This window comes from Pristis pectinata, chromosome 31 (assembly GCF_009764475.1).
Source record: "Pristis pectinata isolate sPriPec2 chromosome 31, sPriPec2.1.pri, whole genome shotgun sequence".
Classification (NCBI taxonomy): domain Eukaryota; kingdom Metazoa; phylum Chordata; class Chondrichthyes; order Rhinopristiformes; family Pristidae; genus Pristis; species Pristis pectinata.
In genome coordinates this window covers 6418172-6435850 of record NC_067435.1, presented here as the reverse complement: position 1 = coordinate 6435850, position 17679 = coordinate 6418172, and the positions used below count along the sequence as shown (strand labels likewise).

At 38.3% G+C, this 17679-nt stretch overlaps 1 protein-coding gene across 7 annotated transcripts in view; it reads right to left on the bottom strand.

Moving 5' to 3' along the window:
• Positions 1–17679, bottom strand: part of brd4 (bromodomain containing 4) — a 151570-nt gene that overhangs the window by 49658 nt on the left and 84233 nt on the right. For 6 of the 7 annotated variants that reach the window (XM_052042196.1, XM_052042194.1, XM_052042195.1 and 3 more), the window contains 4 exons: positions 17247–17453; positions 10728–10939; positions 9243–9529; positions 2750–2869 (listed from right to left, as the gene is read on the bottom strand). In XM_052042196.1, coding sequence (XP_051898156.1) covers positions 2750–2869; positions 9243–9529; positions 10728–10939; positions 17247–17453 — 826 coding nt within the window. The remainder of the gene's footprint in view (positions 1–2749; positions 2870–9242; positions 9530–10727; positions 10940–17246; positions 17454–17679) is intronic. The other variant, XM_052042197.1, reaches the window with a different exon arrangement.

Sequence of the window (17679 nt, the reverse complement as noted above, 5' to 3'; positions counted from 1 at the left end):
TGAGAGCAGACTGAATGGGCTGTTATACGCAAGATTATTTTTCTTTTAGTGAACAAATGATCAGCTGGATTAGTGCTGTAACTATATTAGAACAGCTTTGCTCGAGGCACAGTTCTACAACTTTGATGATATCTGAACCCACAGCCTTTATGGTAGCCAGACCTCTCAGCAGTTTCATGATATCACATGAAGTGAATGAAGTGGGTTGAACACTGGCTTCTATGATAGTGGGAATTCAGAATGGAGCCAAGATGGATCATCTGTTCAGCACTCCTGGGTGAATAATGGCAAAAGAGTCAGCCTTGTCTTCAGCATTAACTTGCTGGCTGTCCACCATTGTCAAGGATGAGAATGTCTTTGGAGCTGCTGTCTCCCAAAAGCCTCTTTTATTGTCCTCCATCATTTGTGACTAGATGTGGCTGGAGTGCAGAGGTTTGATTTGATCTGATCAGTGGGTTGAGAGACTGCTTAGCTCTGCCTATTGCATGTTGTTTAGCTCTGTTTGCGGCTTCAAGTTGGAAGCTTACAGACAGCATCGAGAAACCTTGACGTTTTAAATGAAAACCTATATGATTAAAATTATAACTCATGGCTTTTTTTTGGGAGTAGATTTCTGGTTCACAACAATTTCAACTAAGTCAGCAGTCAATGTACAATTTACTTCAGCGCCCTCATGGTTAGTGGGAAGAGGAGCATCAGCAGCGGTGGAAAAATTCAGTGAGGTTTAAATGCATTATTACATTCCTGTAAACAGAAGTAAATGATAAAAAAAACTACAATTGTTGTCTGTGCACTGGATCCAAACATTTAAAATGTGTAAAAAATCTCAAATTCATCAATCCCAAAGATGCTGCAAAATGAGTCAAGGCCTTCATGCTTGTGAAACCCAAATTATGCAAATCTCATGCTCTTGATTTAATTCCAAAATCACAAATTATACTCAATTTTGCAAGTGCACATTTCCGGATAAGCCTGTTTCCTAAGAAACTACTTGCCTCATCTCAAATTCTACACAAAGAAGTGATTCTGTATCACATACCTTAAGTTATGTAAATTTGGCTTTAACTGTACATTCTCATCTAAAGAGATAAACTTCAACCTTCAAAAGTGAGTGTCTCTGTATAGCAGTGATAACTGGGAACAATGAGAACAGTCAGGACTTTCAGTAGCTTGTTACTAGCCACGCATTGAGTGAAATGTCCAATCTTTTGGGAGATTGGAGTGGGGGCCGGAAAAGTCTGGTGTTTCACTATTTAATGCAAATTTAAATACATCAATATCAAAAGAGGCGGCAACATCCAGCTTCTATCACAAAGATTTCAAACACTGACAAAGAACATAAAATAAGATTAAGCCATTCGATCCTATATGCCTGCTCCCTAATTAATAAGATCATGGCTAATCTTTTACTTAGGTGCCACTTTCCTGCACCAACCCCACTTCACTGGCTTCCCTTAACATCTATTGGCTTCTGTCTTGAATATTCATAGCAACTGAGCCTCTCAAGCCCCTTGGGTAACAAATTCCAAAGATTTACCAACTTCTAAAGAAATTTCTTATTTCAGTCCAGAATGGCCGAGTCTTATTTTGAGGCTGTGGCCATGCAAACATAACCCTTGTAGCAACCTGTCAACCCCATTAGAATTTTTGTGCTTCAATGAGATCACCTTTCATAGTATAGATCAAGTCTGCTTAATCTCTACTAATAGAACAAATTCTGCCCATCCATGGAATTAATCTAGGGCACTGTTATATAAACAAGTACAAACTTGCAATGTGCATCATTTTGCAGTATAACGAGGCACTGCATAAAGTGCTAAATGCTTCAAATGTCCAAGGCACCCAACATTGGTTAAATAAAGGGTTGCACTGCCTCAAGAGTGCACATTATAGATATATACTGTTTTGGTAAAGAGAAATAATGCACTGTCCAATTATTTTTTCTGGAACAGGAGGGGAGGAGAGAAAATAGTATGTTTTATCAAATTGATGGCTGCCACGTGTATTGAAATCGGTGCTTTTGATATCCCCTTTAATATCGAATCCACAAGTCATTAGTTCTTGGGTTCAATGCACAACATTAGAAGACACCCGGGAGAAAACACAACGTTAACCCCATTGCTCTGGTCCGAAAATTATAAGGCTATGCTCTCATTTTTTTTAACCAGTGCATCACCGGTTTCCTGTTTTAAAGTTAAATATTTGTATACAATTTTCCATTAGCAGAAAAGATTAAGGATTTGTTAGTTTCAGATGCTACATTTTCTAGAAAAAACATTATTGATTGCTCATTACAGGTAGAACACAGGACAAAGTAAACATCTCTATTCGTAGCAAAATTTCAGAAAATTACGTCTTACCCTCTACCTACAATTGCAGTGTGAATGATTACCTGCAGTGCATATCCAGAATTAAACCCTGTTTCAATCTAATAAATCAAATACTGATGAGATTACCACCATACCTCTCAACTGTATGGTTTTAAAAATCACTGTGACCCAATATAAAGCTGCAACACTTGGAGAAATAGCAGCCAAATGCAACAAATGAAAATCAGCCAATTTACTAATGCTACCAAAAGCCGCACTCTTCCACAAGCACGAACCAGAATTCTGCCAATCACATTGCAGTTTGAGAGGTATGTGCCCCACAAAATTAAAGCTATTACATATTTGCACAAATTAATTTTAACCTTGGCCCCGACCTATTTCACCTGAGGATCTACTTCACAAGGTTGCACTACACCAACCTTTTCTGCCTGGTTTCTTCCCAGAGCTCAGCTGGCCGCTAACGTCATGTAACCTGGTATCCAGCTCACTCTTCGAGTCTAGCTGGAGCTCATCGTTCGATTTCCCTGGGACTTTTTTCACTGCAAACAGCATCACACAACAAGATTTGGACCAAACACTTTGGTACCATTACACAGGTACAACACAGTGAATAAAATTAATCTAATTTGGCACATGGGATCAGATGCAAATTGAAGGAAGGAAAAGCAGCTAAAGGAAAAAAAGGATCTATTCATTGTTTGCAACTTAAAAGGCCAATAATCTAAAGAGACTTTAGCAAATGCTTGGAAGCATGTAGTGAGGTCATGATAATTTTGCCTTAAAACGTTGAATCACATTTAAAAAATTGAAGTGAAATAAATACAGGATTCAATTCATTGCTAAACACATTCCAACCTCAGTTGTGCTACTGTAAAGAGCTGCACAAAAATAAAGGACAGAGAGAAGGGGAGTGAGGGGAATAATCCCTGGTCACTGCTTACAAAGAGGTCAACTTCAGAAATTAATTACAAAAAGCCCAAGGCTCAAGAATCGAAGAATTAAAAATATTATTTTCCATTTAAAAAAATTTTGACCAAGTTAGATTTAATTTTAACTATTTTCACTCATGTCAAAAGAGCAATGGTCAAACCGCTTGAAGGGATCCAAAACCAAAAACTAGCTGCCATGACAGCCAGAGAATTCTATGGCATCTGTAGTAGCAGGGTTAGCATAATGAATTAGCATAATATTTTTTTCTGTCATCCCCACCTGTGCCTCCCCCACCATACCCCCAATAAAATTTAAACTTTTGTATCATGACATCACTACTGAAATTCACCATTTGCCAAATTCAAAATCAATTTCACTGGAGAAGTCAAATCTGGTTCAAAATTAAAAAGGAAATATAGTGTACCTCTGAAAACCAGCTGTTGCTCTGACCTCTAGGTTAAGCAGCCCCAAAGATGTCAATACCCAACCTGTGCATGCCCATTCACAAGTCCAATGATGCTGTAACAGTGTAGATCATTTAACAATGATCATACATACAAAGTAAAAAGATAATCATTGTCACAAAAAACTGAATATTACAATATCTTCCAATAAAGGCGGCAGACACCACCCAGATTAGGGCCAAAGAACCCATTCACATAGAGCACAATGAAAATCACATCATGTTACCAATAGCTACACCAAAATTAACAATTTTACACTGAGTCCTTACTGTAATCCATGGACAAATTGGTTATATCTCACTTGCAACTACTGATCAAGTTATCAATAAAATGCATTGAGGCAAATTTTCTATTCGACTATTGTACAGCAAGTCCTTTTCCCCATCATACATGAATCTTACAAATATAATATCAATGGTCTTCATAAGAATACAATCACATCTTAGATGTGTGAGCAGAAGAATGTATTCCATCTTAACTGTTCATGGACTGATTAGGGAGAAAATGCTGTAACCTGGGATCTGGAACAAAGCTAGACCTCATACGTGCATATAGATGTTAGCTACCAAGAACATGCAAATTCAGGTATCTGTCACACAATCTCAAGGTCAAATCATTGGTACAGGAAGCACCATATTACAAAGCAACTAGTTAAAGTTGCTCTACATTCCAAAAGCATTTTTATGGATGGGACATGTTAATGTACAATGGAATGCTCCTAGCATTTGGAGTACAGAAAATGAAACTGTAAAAAAATCAGAGCCAGCAAGTTTTCAAGGACCGATGATGTAGAAAAATTTCCCAGAGTTCTACTACCTGTTATTCAAACTGCAGTTTAGTACAGTAGGTAATGGTAAAGGAGTACATGGTACTTTTTTTTAAAAACCAGGAGGTGGAAGGAGACAATATTTTGTGATTTTAAATCAAGCAATCTTAATTCCACAATCCTAAAGGTTTGGAGCTAATTTTAAGGATAGTGGTCATGTATCAATTCTGCCCAATCCCAATGAGCAAAGCCATGATAAGCACACTAATACAGGAATGTCAAATGTCTTTCTTTGTATTTATGATTAGGGGTTGCCTGTTCCCAGGTATATTTAATTCATCAGGAATGTACATCTGTCATGGCTTACCTGGAGTATCACATTGTGATTTCTGGCTAAGACTTGACTAAAGTCAGTTCGACTGTACCTGAATTGAGTAAGGGTTGGTTTTGTGAAATATTTACTCTCAGAAACACAGTATTTCAATCTATTATATGAGAAACATGTTCTCCCATCCTGTCAAGACTCCTCAGGATCTTAGGTTTCAATCAACTTTCCTCTCACTCTTCTAAACTCTACCACACACAAGCAAAGCCTATCCAATCTCATTTTAGTTATTTGTCCTGAAATCCTCTGAACTGCTTCCAACAATATTAACATCCTTTCTTTCATAAGTAGATTAATGCCGTATAGTATTCCAGATGTGGTCTAACCAATGCCCTCTGAAATTGATCTCCCTAGCATTGACAGTGATGGCTTTCTCCATTAACTTGGGGTATCTGTATACTAGCTTTTTGCAAATCATGCACTAGTTCACCCAGATGCCTCTGCATCTCTGAAGTCTCTCATAATATGCTTCTTTCCTATTTTCCCCTGACAGAAGCACAACTGAACTCACTGCTACGAGTTTTAATCATACATAACGTATGCCCTGAACTATACAGGTCCTGGCAGCAAATCCCTCATTTTAAAGTCCTCAACCTTGAGGTTCAATCTCCACCCCCTCGACCCAACAAGGTCTCAAAACCCTCTGTTCCATTTCTGGCCTCTTGCACACCCTCTACTTTAATCACTTCATCACTGGTCACCTTGCCAACATACTCTATAATTCTCCTAAAACTCTGTCCTGCAAATCTACTCCTTAGACCAAATTTCGTCACTGTCATTGATATAGCCTGTGTCACCATCAAAAGGATACTAACGTTGCTCTTAAGTGTCTTGGAACATTTTGCTGCATTAAAAGGCATTTTTTTTGTGGTTTCTCGATCAGTAAATGGTACAGTAACAATGGGCTGGTAGCATGGGTAAACTTGTAACAGCACCTGTCCCCACAATAGTGAGGACCATTATATCATGGCATATAAGCATCACCAGTGACGATCTCAAAAAAAAAGATCCAAGGTCATGTATTTGTCAATCACTTTGGTCAGAAGGGACCAGCAGAGAAAATTATACCTGGGTTCAATTTATTTTGTGTGATGGCATTATAAGATTATATCATGAGGCAAAATGAATTTATACTGTGTCAACTCCTTAAAGGCCAAAAACCCATCACAAAATTGCCCAAGTATAGCATTAAAAATCTTAATGAATGCGTGGATAACTTACTAGGGGCCCAAGAGCACTTAGATCGCCTCGTGGGTTCCCCGTGCATTCAATGGAGTTAGGGAACATTGTTTGTCTGCACTTTTGGGTATGCTGAGAGTTAAGATGGTCTGATATTGGCCCTGGGTTCCTAACATAAACAAGAGGCCCATTTTTCTGCACAAAGAGGTTCCATTTGACAAGCACCAAGTAAGAGGTGAATGGTAGTTTAAAATGTGAAGTATGTCCAGAATACTTCAAAAGTAATTGAAAATAAAAACAAAATGAAATGTGGTTTACAAGACTGAAATTAGCTTCAATAAAGTTGAAAGATTTTATACTCACTTCAGTGATCTCAACAGGCTCGAAACAATTTTGGGCCAAAAACCTTCAGCCTGTATTCAAACCTTTTCCAGAATTTGAGGTTCACTGCATATCGACAACATATTCTATTATACAAAAAGTGACTGATGCTCCCTTTAGCTCTGCAAATTATATCTTACTGCAGAACTACTTTCTGGGTCAAAGAGGAAGTTTCCAACTCACTTTTGTCAGCCATAATTTTTTTTTCCACTTTATGAAACATATGGAGCTTAAGACACCAGTAAAATACTGCAACAAAACTCGTGATCTCAGAAGTCAAACACACCATAACTTCATAAAAGTAACTCAACCACAGAACAGGTTGCAACTGTGAGGTCCATGGAAATTGGTTGGTGTCAAGCTTTACATTTGCCGTATTGTGCAAAACAAATTCCATCTCGATTCCTGGTAATTGATACGTGTTGCCAAACTTTTAAATTTATGAGGTTTTTCTAGATTCCCAAATGAATAATAAAGCACCACCAGCACTTCTATCTAACAAAAGCAAGCATAAAAGTTAATTAACTGGCCCTACACTGAGCACAGGTCCCTTCCACTTAATCATCTCTTTTCACCTTGCACATGAACTTCTATCCTGCAAAATCCAAAAGGAATTGTTGGAAAACAACAGGCATGTTGAAGATGATACTATCTATTAAACTGGTGAATTTTCTTAACACAATTCTTAAAGGGGTCTACTTCAGAAGTATATTTAATTAGACCTTCAATGTGAAGATTTGAAGTGCTTTGCTTTCAATTAAGATGAAAACTCTCACGCATTTTAACAAGACTTACACCACTATCTTTCCTATCACAGATAAGTTTATCTACCTTTTTGAGATAAAACTTACACCAGCTGTTCATAATTTTCCTGAACTGTTTTATTTACGCATCAATGTCACTGTTATCTCCTACATGGATTCTGAATTTCTGGAGATGAAATCCATACTAGCCTGAGGCTTAGCCTGAAGATACCCATCAAGATTACTATCACGAATGCTAACATTTTCATTTTTGTGTATTTAATTCTGAGAACTCCAACTCCAGCAGTCACATTCTCTTCCTGCACCTGTATCACTCCATGTAGTGCAGCTGTTCAAGAAGAAGCCATCTAGATATTCCTCTCCCTCCTTCTAAGTATTTCACCTTTGCCTCTGCCATCGACTCTTATTTAAAATAAAGACTTTGGCCACAAGCTTTAATTAGCAGGAAGGATCAAGGGGATATGAGGAAAAATCGTCACCCAAAAATTACGGGGATCTGGAATTTGCTGCCTGACAGGGGTGGGGAAGTAATAACCCTTGTTCCACTTAAAAGGATGAACACCTGAACAGATTTAACCACAAGTGGCAGATAGAAGTGAGTGCGTTGAAGTCAGATTATTCCCACATTCTACAGTTTTGACAAAATGGCTTCACTGTCATCAACTTTAGGGATTTATATACTGCACCATTATTGATTGTTTTAATAATAAACAATAATAAAAGATAAACAAAAATAGTCCTTTAATCTATTATGTATGGTGTGCTGAGCCTCAGGATAAGCAGCCAAAATATCAATTTACCAGATTTTTACTGTGCTGTTTTAATTTCTCTCTAGCTTTCAGTTTCTGGAGAGCAGAAAGGGGATGAGTGTGGGAAGCAAAACATCAAAAAAGTCAGATGCTGACTTGTCAACAATTTTTTAACTTTATGACACTAATCAAATTCTTGGCTATAATTCACTAGTCTGGCCAAACAGAAATGAGGAAATATTAGTGTCAACAAAAATGCATTTATTTGCACTGAAATGTCAAGCTGACACTTGGGAGGGGAAAATATCACCCTGCATTCCTGTTTCTGCTTACTATCAAAGCCAACTGCTGGAAAAATGTGATCATAAGATCGTAAAAGAAAAAAAGCATTTCTGCAACACCCCACAGCTCATCAGCAGAGACTCACTGGTTCCTTATCAAGGAAGAATGGTCATTCTGACAAGACATGATGCCTCAAAAGTTGAGGGGAAAAAAGGAATGGAGAATTAAAAAGTTACAATATACATGTAGTCTTGTTTCCTACACTTCATATTAACTAGTAAATTAAAGGTGATCTCATTGGGAATGGAGTATGATTTTTTTTTGGAATAAAGGGAAACTGCCAAGACAACACCATAATGGGATTCAAATTATCCACCACCAAGCAAGGCAACAGAAGTAAATTTCATTTGTTGAATTCCAAATGTTAGAGCAAGGGACTGAAATTGTAAGGAAGGCCATTCCAGTAACTATTACATCCCATGTGTTAGCTTCCAAGATGTCACTTAAGGCTCTTAAGCTTTGCTTGAGGTGATACTACTTCAATCAGTGAGTAAAAAGAATTTTTTCCTCTCAGATGCAAGTCCAACATTTTGTTTTAAATTTCAGGCTTTTAGTATGTGTGATTGTTTTTGTTCTCTAAAATTGACAATTGCTTCAATAAATCAGTCTCTGGCAATAATGCAGTGTGTTGACATTTCACAGAACACCAGTAATGTGGCCCAGGACCCATCTTAGGGTTCAGGAAAGAAACAGTCACTTCATGTCAGTCTTATACATTGCCCAACAGCCAGCTTTCAGAGGTAATACTAAGAAAAGCCTAGAGGAAAAAAATCTCGCTATGGACCCTACAAACAAGAAATAGTGCGGGATGTGAAAGTGGAGAATATCATCAGTAACGAGGATTACTGATTTCAGGAATAGCTTCTGAAAATTTGCACGCAGAAATCAAATGTGTGAAATTGATCCAAAAATTCAATTAGCTCTCTCTTATATGCAAGGGATAAACTCTCACCTTGAGGTTTCCTCGCTTTTTTCCGTAAACACGATGTAACATATCGTTCTAGCTCTCGCAATGTGGAGGGTTTTAATGTTTCAAAGTCTATTTCAATCTCATCAGGGTTTGAGTTTCTCAGTGAGGGTTCACGGGACTGAATGATGTGAACTACTCTCCCCAATTTATCACCAGGAAGTTTGTTTATATCCAGACTCAGCTGTCTCTTTTCCTCGTAGGTCATCGGCTTGCATTTATCTTCCTCTTCGGAGTCGTACGTGGGTCCAGGTTTGTTGTTCTTCATATTCCTGAAGGAAGAGTGACAGGAATTAAGACAAACATTAAAATATGTCGGGTGCATCAGCCCACAACATCCATGCCAACCTTCTTGCCCATCTATACTAATCCTATATGCTTGCATTAGGTCTGCATCCTTCTATGGCTTGCCTATTTTAGTGTCTGCCTAAATGCCCCTTAAGCATAGTGACTGTATCTGATTCCACCACCTCCTCTGAGTGTTCCGATATCAACCACTGTGTTTCAAAATTTTCCCTTCAGGTCCCCTTAAAACTCCATTCTCTCAGCTTAAACCCAAGCTGTCTTGATTTTGATACCACTACCATGGGGGAAAAATGATTCCAACCACTGACCTCATCTATGCCTCTAATTTTATTCACGTCTATCAGGTCATCCCTCAGCCTCCTTTGCACCAAGAAGACAAACCCAGCCTATCCAATTTCTCCCCACAACTAACGTCCTCCAATCCAAGCAACATCTTGCTGAATATCCTCTGCACCCTCTCCAATGCAATTACATCCTACAGTATGACAACCAGAACTGTACACAATACTCCAATTGTGGCCTAACCAGTGTTTTGTGAAGTTGCAACGTTACAGCTCTTTAATCTTCCATGCCACCATCTTGAAGGCAGGCGTGCCATATGCTTTCTTCACCACCCTGTGCTGCCACATTCAGGAAACTATGGAATTGAAACCCAATATCTCTCTGTTCATCAACATTCCTTAGTGCCCTGACAGTTACTGTACATGTCCCATCCCTACTTGCCATCCTAAAATGCATCACCTTACATTTGTTGGGATCAAATTCCATCTGCCAATGTGCTGCCCAACTTTCCATTTATTCCACATCCTACTGTAGCCCCAATCTTCTTCACTATCCAGGTCACCACCAATTTTTTTTGTCATCTGCAAACTTGATTATACCTCCTACATTCACATCCAAGTCATTTATGCATCTCAAACATCAAAGGTCCCAGCACAGGTCCCTGAATATTTACAGAGTAGTCATTCCCATCAGTAACGTACAAAAAATATTGCAGCAAGACCCAAAAGGTCAGTATTTCCAAATACTTTGCAACCATCTATCAATGGGAGCTCCAGATTTCAGAACTCTGAAGCAGAAAACAGGAAAACTGACAGTGAGATTTAACCATGACTGAGATTAAACCAACACGTGAATAAATTTTGCACAGCTGGGAAGATTTACCTGGTATTTGCATTGTTCTTCTTTGATTTTTTTGGCTGTTGCTCCTTAGGTTTGTTTTTCTTCTTTTCCTCCACATCATCTTTCTTTTTATGCCTTTCCCTTTCTTTTTCCTTCTCTTTCTTTTTTTCTTCTTTCTTATCTTTCTCTTTCTTCTTTGGTTTTGACAGTTGTGGTTGGGAAAGGGCAGCCAGCTGCTCATGTACCGCTTTCAACTGTATGATATAAAACAATGGTCAAACTTTATTGCAGTTTACTTCAACAAATTTTGAATACAAGAACATTTTGCATGCATTTTCCTTTAACAGCTGCTCTTTATTTTGTCTTTTTGATGGATGAACATTCACATAAACTGTAGATTTAAGAGGCAAGGAAACACTTACTATATAAATAATTTATAGTATTTTTTATCCAATGGCAGGTACTACATGGATTATATTGTAACTAACGATCTGCATTACATCTAATATAAAGCTCATGATTACCCAGAATCACAGAATGGTTACAGTTCAGGAGGCCGCCCACTGGCCTATCAATTCTGTAATGGCTCTCTGCAAAATAAATCCAGCTTGTCCCACACCCACCCTCTCCCCATAGCCCTGAAAATTGAGATATTCACCCAAATACTTTCAACTCTACAATTCAATTTGCCTCCATTACTACCTCAACAACGCAGACCAGACTGTAACTACTCACTATTCAAAAATCTTTTCCTGACTATTTATATACAAATGATATAGTCAGACATCAATGAGGAGGAAGTTGCTGGAATCTATTACTAAGGAAGTGGTAACAAAGCACTTAGAAAATACCATGAATTTATGAAAGAGAAATCACATTTAACAAATCTTTCACTTTTGAGATAACCAGCAGAATTGATAATAGTTGTGGTGTATTTTCAGAAGGTCTATGATAGGGTGCCGCACATGAGATTAAAAACCAGAACACATGGAATTAAGTTTAATATACTGGAATAGTTGGAGGATTGATAATAGAGAGAAAACAGTATTACATAGGCTGGGAGGTACGCAAGATGCCACAGGATTGGTGCCGAGATCCCAGTTGTATATAATCTATCAATAATTTAGATGACAGCATCATGTAATACATGCAGGTTTGCTGATGACAGTACAAGCTAGGTGGCATTATGAGTTGTGAAGATGATGCAGAAGTGCCTTAAAGGAACAGGAATAAGCAAAGTGAATGGGCGAGAACACGGTGGATGGAATACAACATGAAAAATGTGAGGTCATCCACTTGGTAGAAAAAATAGAAAGGGAATTTTTTTTAAACTTGGAAGTTCAAAAGATATTGACAGAGGAAATGTTGTACAGGAATCATTGGAAGTCATTAGGAAGGCAATCAGCATGTCCGTTTTGAGTAGAAAAGTAGAGAAGGCCTGCTCCAATTATAAACATGGCTTGGTGAGACTGCAACTGGAAATACTGTCAACAAGTCTGATCTCCCTACTTAAAGGAAGGGCATACTTGCAATAGTGAGAATTTAGCAAAGACAGATTTCTGAGATGGAGGATTTGTCCACTGAGGAGAGATTAAGCAGAAAAGCCTTTGCTCTCTCTAGTTTGAGAGAGCAAGAGGACCTCATGAAACATACAAAATTCTTACAAAGGCTTGACAGGATAGTCGTAGAGTTGGTTTCTCCCTAGCGTTTCTATAACTAGGGGTTATGATCTTATAAGAGGCTGAGATGACGAAAGAAAAATTCTTCAAACATGGATGGTGAAATTTTGGAGACCACCAGCTAAGAGGGCTGTGTAGACTCACTCACTATCTTCAACAAAGGGATCAATATATATATTTTTAGATGTTAAGGAATATATAGTTAGTGCAGGAAAGTGGAACTGAGGAAAAAGATTAGACATAATCTTAACGGCATAACTGGCAGGAGGGGCCAGATGTCCTTTCCCTGCATCAAGTTCTTAAGTTCTCACAGGAGCCAAATAAAAAGAATGCTGGAAACCTGAAACAAGGACAGAAAGAGCTGGAAATACTCAGCAAATCAGGCAGCATCTATGCAGAGCGAAACAGATAATATTTTAGACATGGCATTTCATACAAATAGATGAACAATTCTGATGAAAGGACATTGATCTGAAACATTAACTGTTTTTGTTTCCACACTGAATACTTGCAACTTTTTTTGCTTTTATTTTATATTTATCCAGTGACTGCCACCTTATTAGTATTACCTGCCAGGAATACTAGGCAAGCAGAGCATACAAGTTCGACTTTACATATTTTTCAACTTAACAGATCAGCAATGCTGTAAACCATTAGTATTACCAAGAGTCAAAAATACTAGTCCAAAAATTGTCTATTGTTTATTTATTCAGAAAACTCCACATTGAGGAGAATGAAATTGGGCATGATTTTCCACATCTCTGGTGCAACATTATTCCTTTGGCTTCTCAGAACAGATGCAGTCGAATTATTTCAAAACAAAATTCTGCAGATACTGGAATTCCATACATTTAATAAAAAACAGAAAATGCTAGAAATACCCAGCAGATCAGGTAGCCACCGAGGATGACGAGAATATTTCAGTTTGAACAGCTTTCAGCAGACTGGAAAATTTTAAAATGAAGGTTTTAAATTGCATAGAAACAGGGGAGGAGCAGAGATAAGGGTTTATAAGGTGGAGACCAGCAGAGACTGAATGACAAATGATACCACTAGCTGACAGTGGTCAGGGCACGTCTGCAGGACGTATAGATGATAACAAAAATAAAACCATGCTGGAATTCCCTTTTTTTCCATTTAAGGGATGGGCTTTGCAGACTAAGCCAGCATTTAATTTCCCATCCCTAACTGACCTTGAAAAGGTGGTGCCTTGAACCACTGCAGTGCTTGAGGTGTGGCTAGGGAGCGAGTTCCAGGACGCTGACCCAGTGACAGTGAAGGAACGGCAATACATTTCCAAGTCATGATGGTATGTGGCTTGTGGGGGGGGGGGGGGGGGGGGGGGCAACTTTCAGGTGATGCTTTTCCCATGCTTTTCTTGCCCTTGTCTTTCTAACTGGCAGAAATTGAGGTTTTATCCAAGGAGTCTTGGTGAGTTGCTGCAGTACATTCTGTAGATGGCACAAACTAATGCTATTGCATGTTAGTGGTGGAGTAAGTGGATGGATTGCTGATCAAATTGGCTGCTGCGTCCAGTATGATGTCGAGCTTCTTGAGTGTTGTTGAAGCTGCATTCATTCAGGCAAGTGGAGATTCTTCCTTCAGACTCCTGACTTGAGTCTTGCAGATGATGAACAGGCCTTGGAGTTAGGAGGCGAGTTACTCGCTGCAGGATTCCTAGCCTCTGACCTGCTCTTGTAGCTGCATTTGTACATGGCTTCTCCAGTTCAGTTTCTGGTCAATGGGTAAACCCGCAGGATATTGATAGTGGGGGGATTCAGTAATGATAATGCCACTTAACGTCAAGAGGTGATAGCTTGATTTTCTCTCGTTAGGTATGGTCATTGCCTGGCACTTACCAGCCATCAGCCCAGATTTGGATATTGCCCAGGTCTTGCTGCATTTGGACGTGGACTGCTTTATTATCTGAGCCATTATCAACGGTGCTGAACATTGTGCAATCATCAGTGAACATCCTACCTTTGATAAAAGATTGGAATAATTATCTGAAATCATTGAATTTCATGTTATGCCCTGAAGGTGTGCTCTAGGAAGATGAGCAGCTGCTCTGAGCTTATCTTAAGCTTCAACAATTTTTAATAATTACCCATTCCAGTCCTGAATCAAGGTTCAGGCCCAAGAGGCCAGCTAGGCTACTCCTACACCTCTTTCCTATGTTTCTGTTATTCAATCTCTCCTGATCTCCACCTTATTACAGGCTGTTCCTTTTGTTCTCTCTGCCTCCCCTGCAACTTAAAATTTATTTTTTTAACTTTTCCCAGTTCTGATGAAAGATCATTGACTCAACTGTTTCACTGTAAATCATGCATGATCTGCTGAGTTTTTCCAGGATTTTCTGCTTTTATTTCAGTCAAGTAATTCTATAGATTGAGTAGATTCAGGCACATCCTTGATGGGTTAAAATGTTTTCCAAACTGTCATTCAGCAAACTCTCAATTTTAAGAATTCCAGTTAACATACAAATCAAACTGTTGCTAATTAGTCAAATCATATCAGTTCTTCAGCTGTGGAGAGAATCAATTCCTAACACGGTAAGCAACTTATTCCTTAGTTCCTATCACTTACTCTGTTCTTGACGCTGTCACTTAAAATTGATGTTGGCGTTCTCAATTAAGCTGGGTGTATTTAAGTGGTTGGCTGAAGCACAGCATATTCTGAACTAAATGTACTAAACCACTGCTACCATGAAGTAACAATGAAATGCCTGGACAAGTGGGAAGGTGGCAAAACGGCAACACCCACATAACAAAATTCCAATGCTTTGAGACTGATCTCTTCATAAAAAGCTGCATACAGATCAGAATAGCAGAGTGTTTGACCTTTGAGCAAATGATCTAGTATTATCCATTAATTTTTATCTTGAGCATCAAATTCCCAAGTATATTTTGTTATTGCTGATCAACTGTAAGAACTTTGTGGAAATTTAAAAATCCAAGACAACTTTGAAAATGTTACTCATATTTCCAACATATACCTGAATTTACATATTCCAAATAAATGTCATGTATAATTTGCTATCCAGTTGGGTAGACAATATCTGTCTTTTTCCTGAACTGTCTTCAATCATTAAAAAGTAATTCACATCACAAGGAGAAAAAAGAAACACCCTGCATCCGAAGACGAGTTACTTGTGACAGACATCTCCAGCCACAGCACAATATACAATTAAACAAACTCACTTCCAACCTAAATGATTTCAATGTTTCCTCCAAACTTTCAGTTGTACAATATTCAACATGATTCAGTCGTGAATTTACAAGTGCCTTCCATCTAAATTCCACCACTTTGTTTCAAAGCGGAATCAATTCTGAAGCAGTATGTTTGTACAAGATGCTAAATAGTTTTGCAAAGAGCCTTTCTTCTACTAATCAGCTAAAATAACATGCTAACTCATTTTCAGTCCTCAAATTAGGACTTCAATCTAATTGAATTTCAACACACAGATTGGCAAAATCAAAAATATGAGTTAGCTGGTATCAAATCAAGGTCTTCCTCAAAAGATTCTGTATCATTTATAGTGGTGTTGGGAACTTTACATGATGCTCCAAAACAATTCCACAACACTGATAGAGTTCATGCTTTTGACATTGATGAAATTGTGATCTTCCTTGCTTAGTTACAAATTAAAGTTGATTTCCCAAAATCTAGTGAAAGCAAGAACACTGACCAGATCAGCTCCAAATTATTTGATAATACTAAATTTTGATCATTTATTCTAAAGTCCGATCTTTTTCCTGTCTAGTTCCTAATTTACTGACTCATTTTTTTCCCCTCTACTACAATATCCAGGACCCAAGAAATAAACTCATAATATGGCTTTCAAGCCTGTAATTTGATAAGTTTCTATCTGACCAAAAACACAAAATAGGAATTGGTAGAGAGAAAACTATATTCAGTGCTGTAAGTAAACATTCACTCTTACTGCATTCCCAATCACTGCTCCATCCAGAATTATAATTGCATTAGAGGTATAGGAGGTCACACTTATTTGGCTGCTTGCCATTTGCTGAGGTGCAGTAATGCCTATAAAAAGATGCTAAGCAAGTCAATGCAGACTACAGACACCAACTACTTGAGATCAAAACTGAAGAAAATTGTAATGCTTGGAAAATAGGGAAGTACTAAAACAACTGGTTAACTGGTAACATTCAAGGACAAATTAGGCAATATTTTTCTCCACAGCTTAAAGGAGAATGATTCAAGAAAACATGGTAGGCCATCAAACTCAGCAGAAGGAAAGAAAATGTATTAATAACAGCCAAATCACATTGAGTGTTGCAGTATGACCAAGAATTAGCCAAATCAACATTTAACCAAAGCATTCTATAGTGGGGACATAAAAGTGAAATAAAAAGAACCCAACTCACCTGAGTAAATATCTGCCATACAGCTAAGATAAACACCAACCCTGATTGACAGAGCTACATGGCTGGTAACTGCGTTGAAATTTCTTATTAATGCTACGTCATCCATGTAGACACACAAGTCTTTAGAAACAGCAAACCACATGAATACAGAAATATGAAATTGCCTCTTTTGACCTCGAACATGGATATTCACAAGTGAACACTTCATTTTGAACAATCTATTCCTTGGTCAGTGTCAGAAAAGGAAAGAGCCCATTCAACAATTAACCTTTCCAATCTACCAAGTGGGAAGCACTACAGTTTCATTTGAAATAACTCCTCACAGTCTAGCTCAAATGATTTAAAAATATCAACACCATCTTAAAGTAGTAACAATCATTGAACATAAAATAACTTAAAATAAATTCCCTTTATCCTGCCAACTGCAGAGATCTGGAGCTAGGATACCGAAATCATGTCCCACCACGATTTATACGAGGCCTCACAGATGGTACCTGTTCTTGAAGTTCAGCCAGCCTCTGTGCCCGCTCCTCCTCAGAATCATCTGTGCTGCTGTCGCTGTCAGAGGAGCTGTCACTGCTACTATCGCTCGAGGATGAGGATGACACCTGGTTGGTTGGAGGTGGCACAGGAGGAGGAGATGGAACAACTGGTTCAACAGGCTCATCTGGCATTTTTGCAAAACGCATCTCAAAAACATCCTAGAAAAAAAATACAAACCAAAGTATGAAATCCAACTTCCACCTAAATTGGCTTGCTTTGTACACAATGCATTCAGAGATGCACCTTTCTTACACGTGCTAAAAATAGAGTGACTAATGTCACAGCCAGGAGCAATTTCCACATTTTAAACACCTGGCTTAAAGATGCCACATTGAAATATTTTCTCAATAAAAATGGTCATATATCTGTGAAAATGGGAAAAAA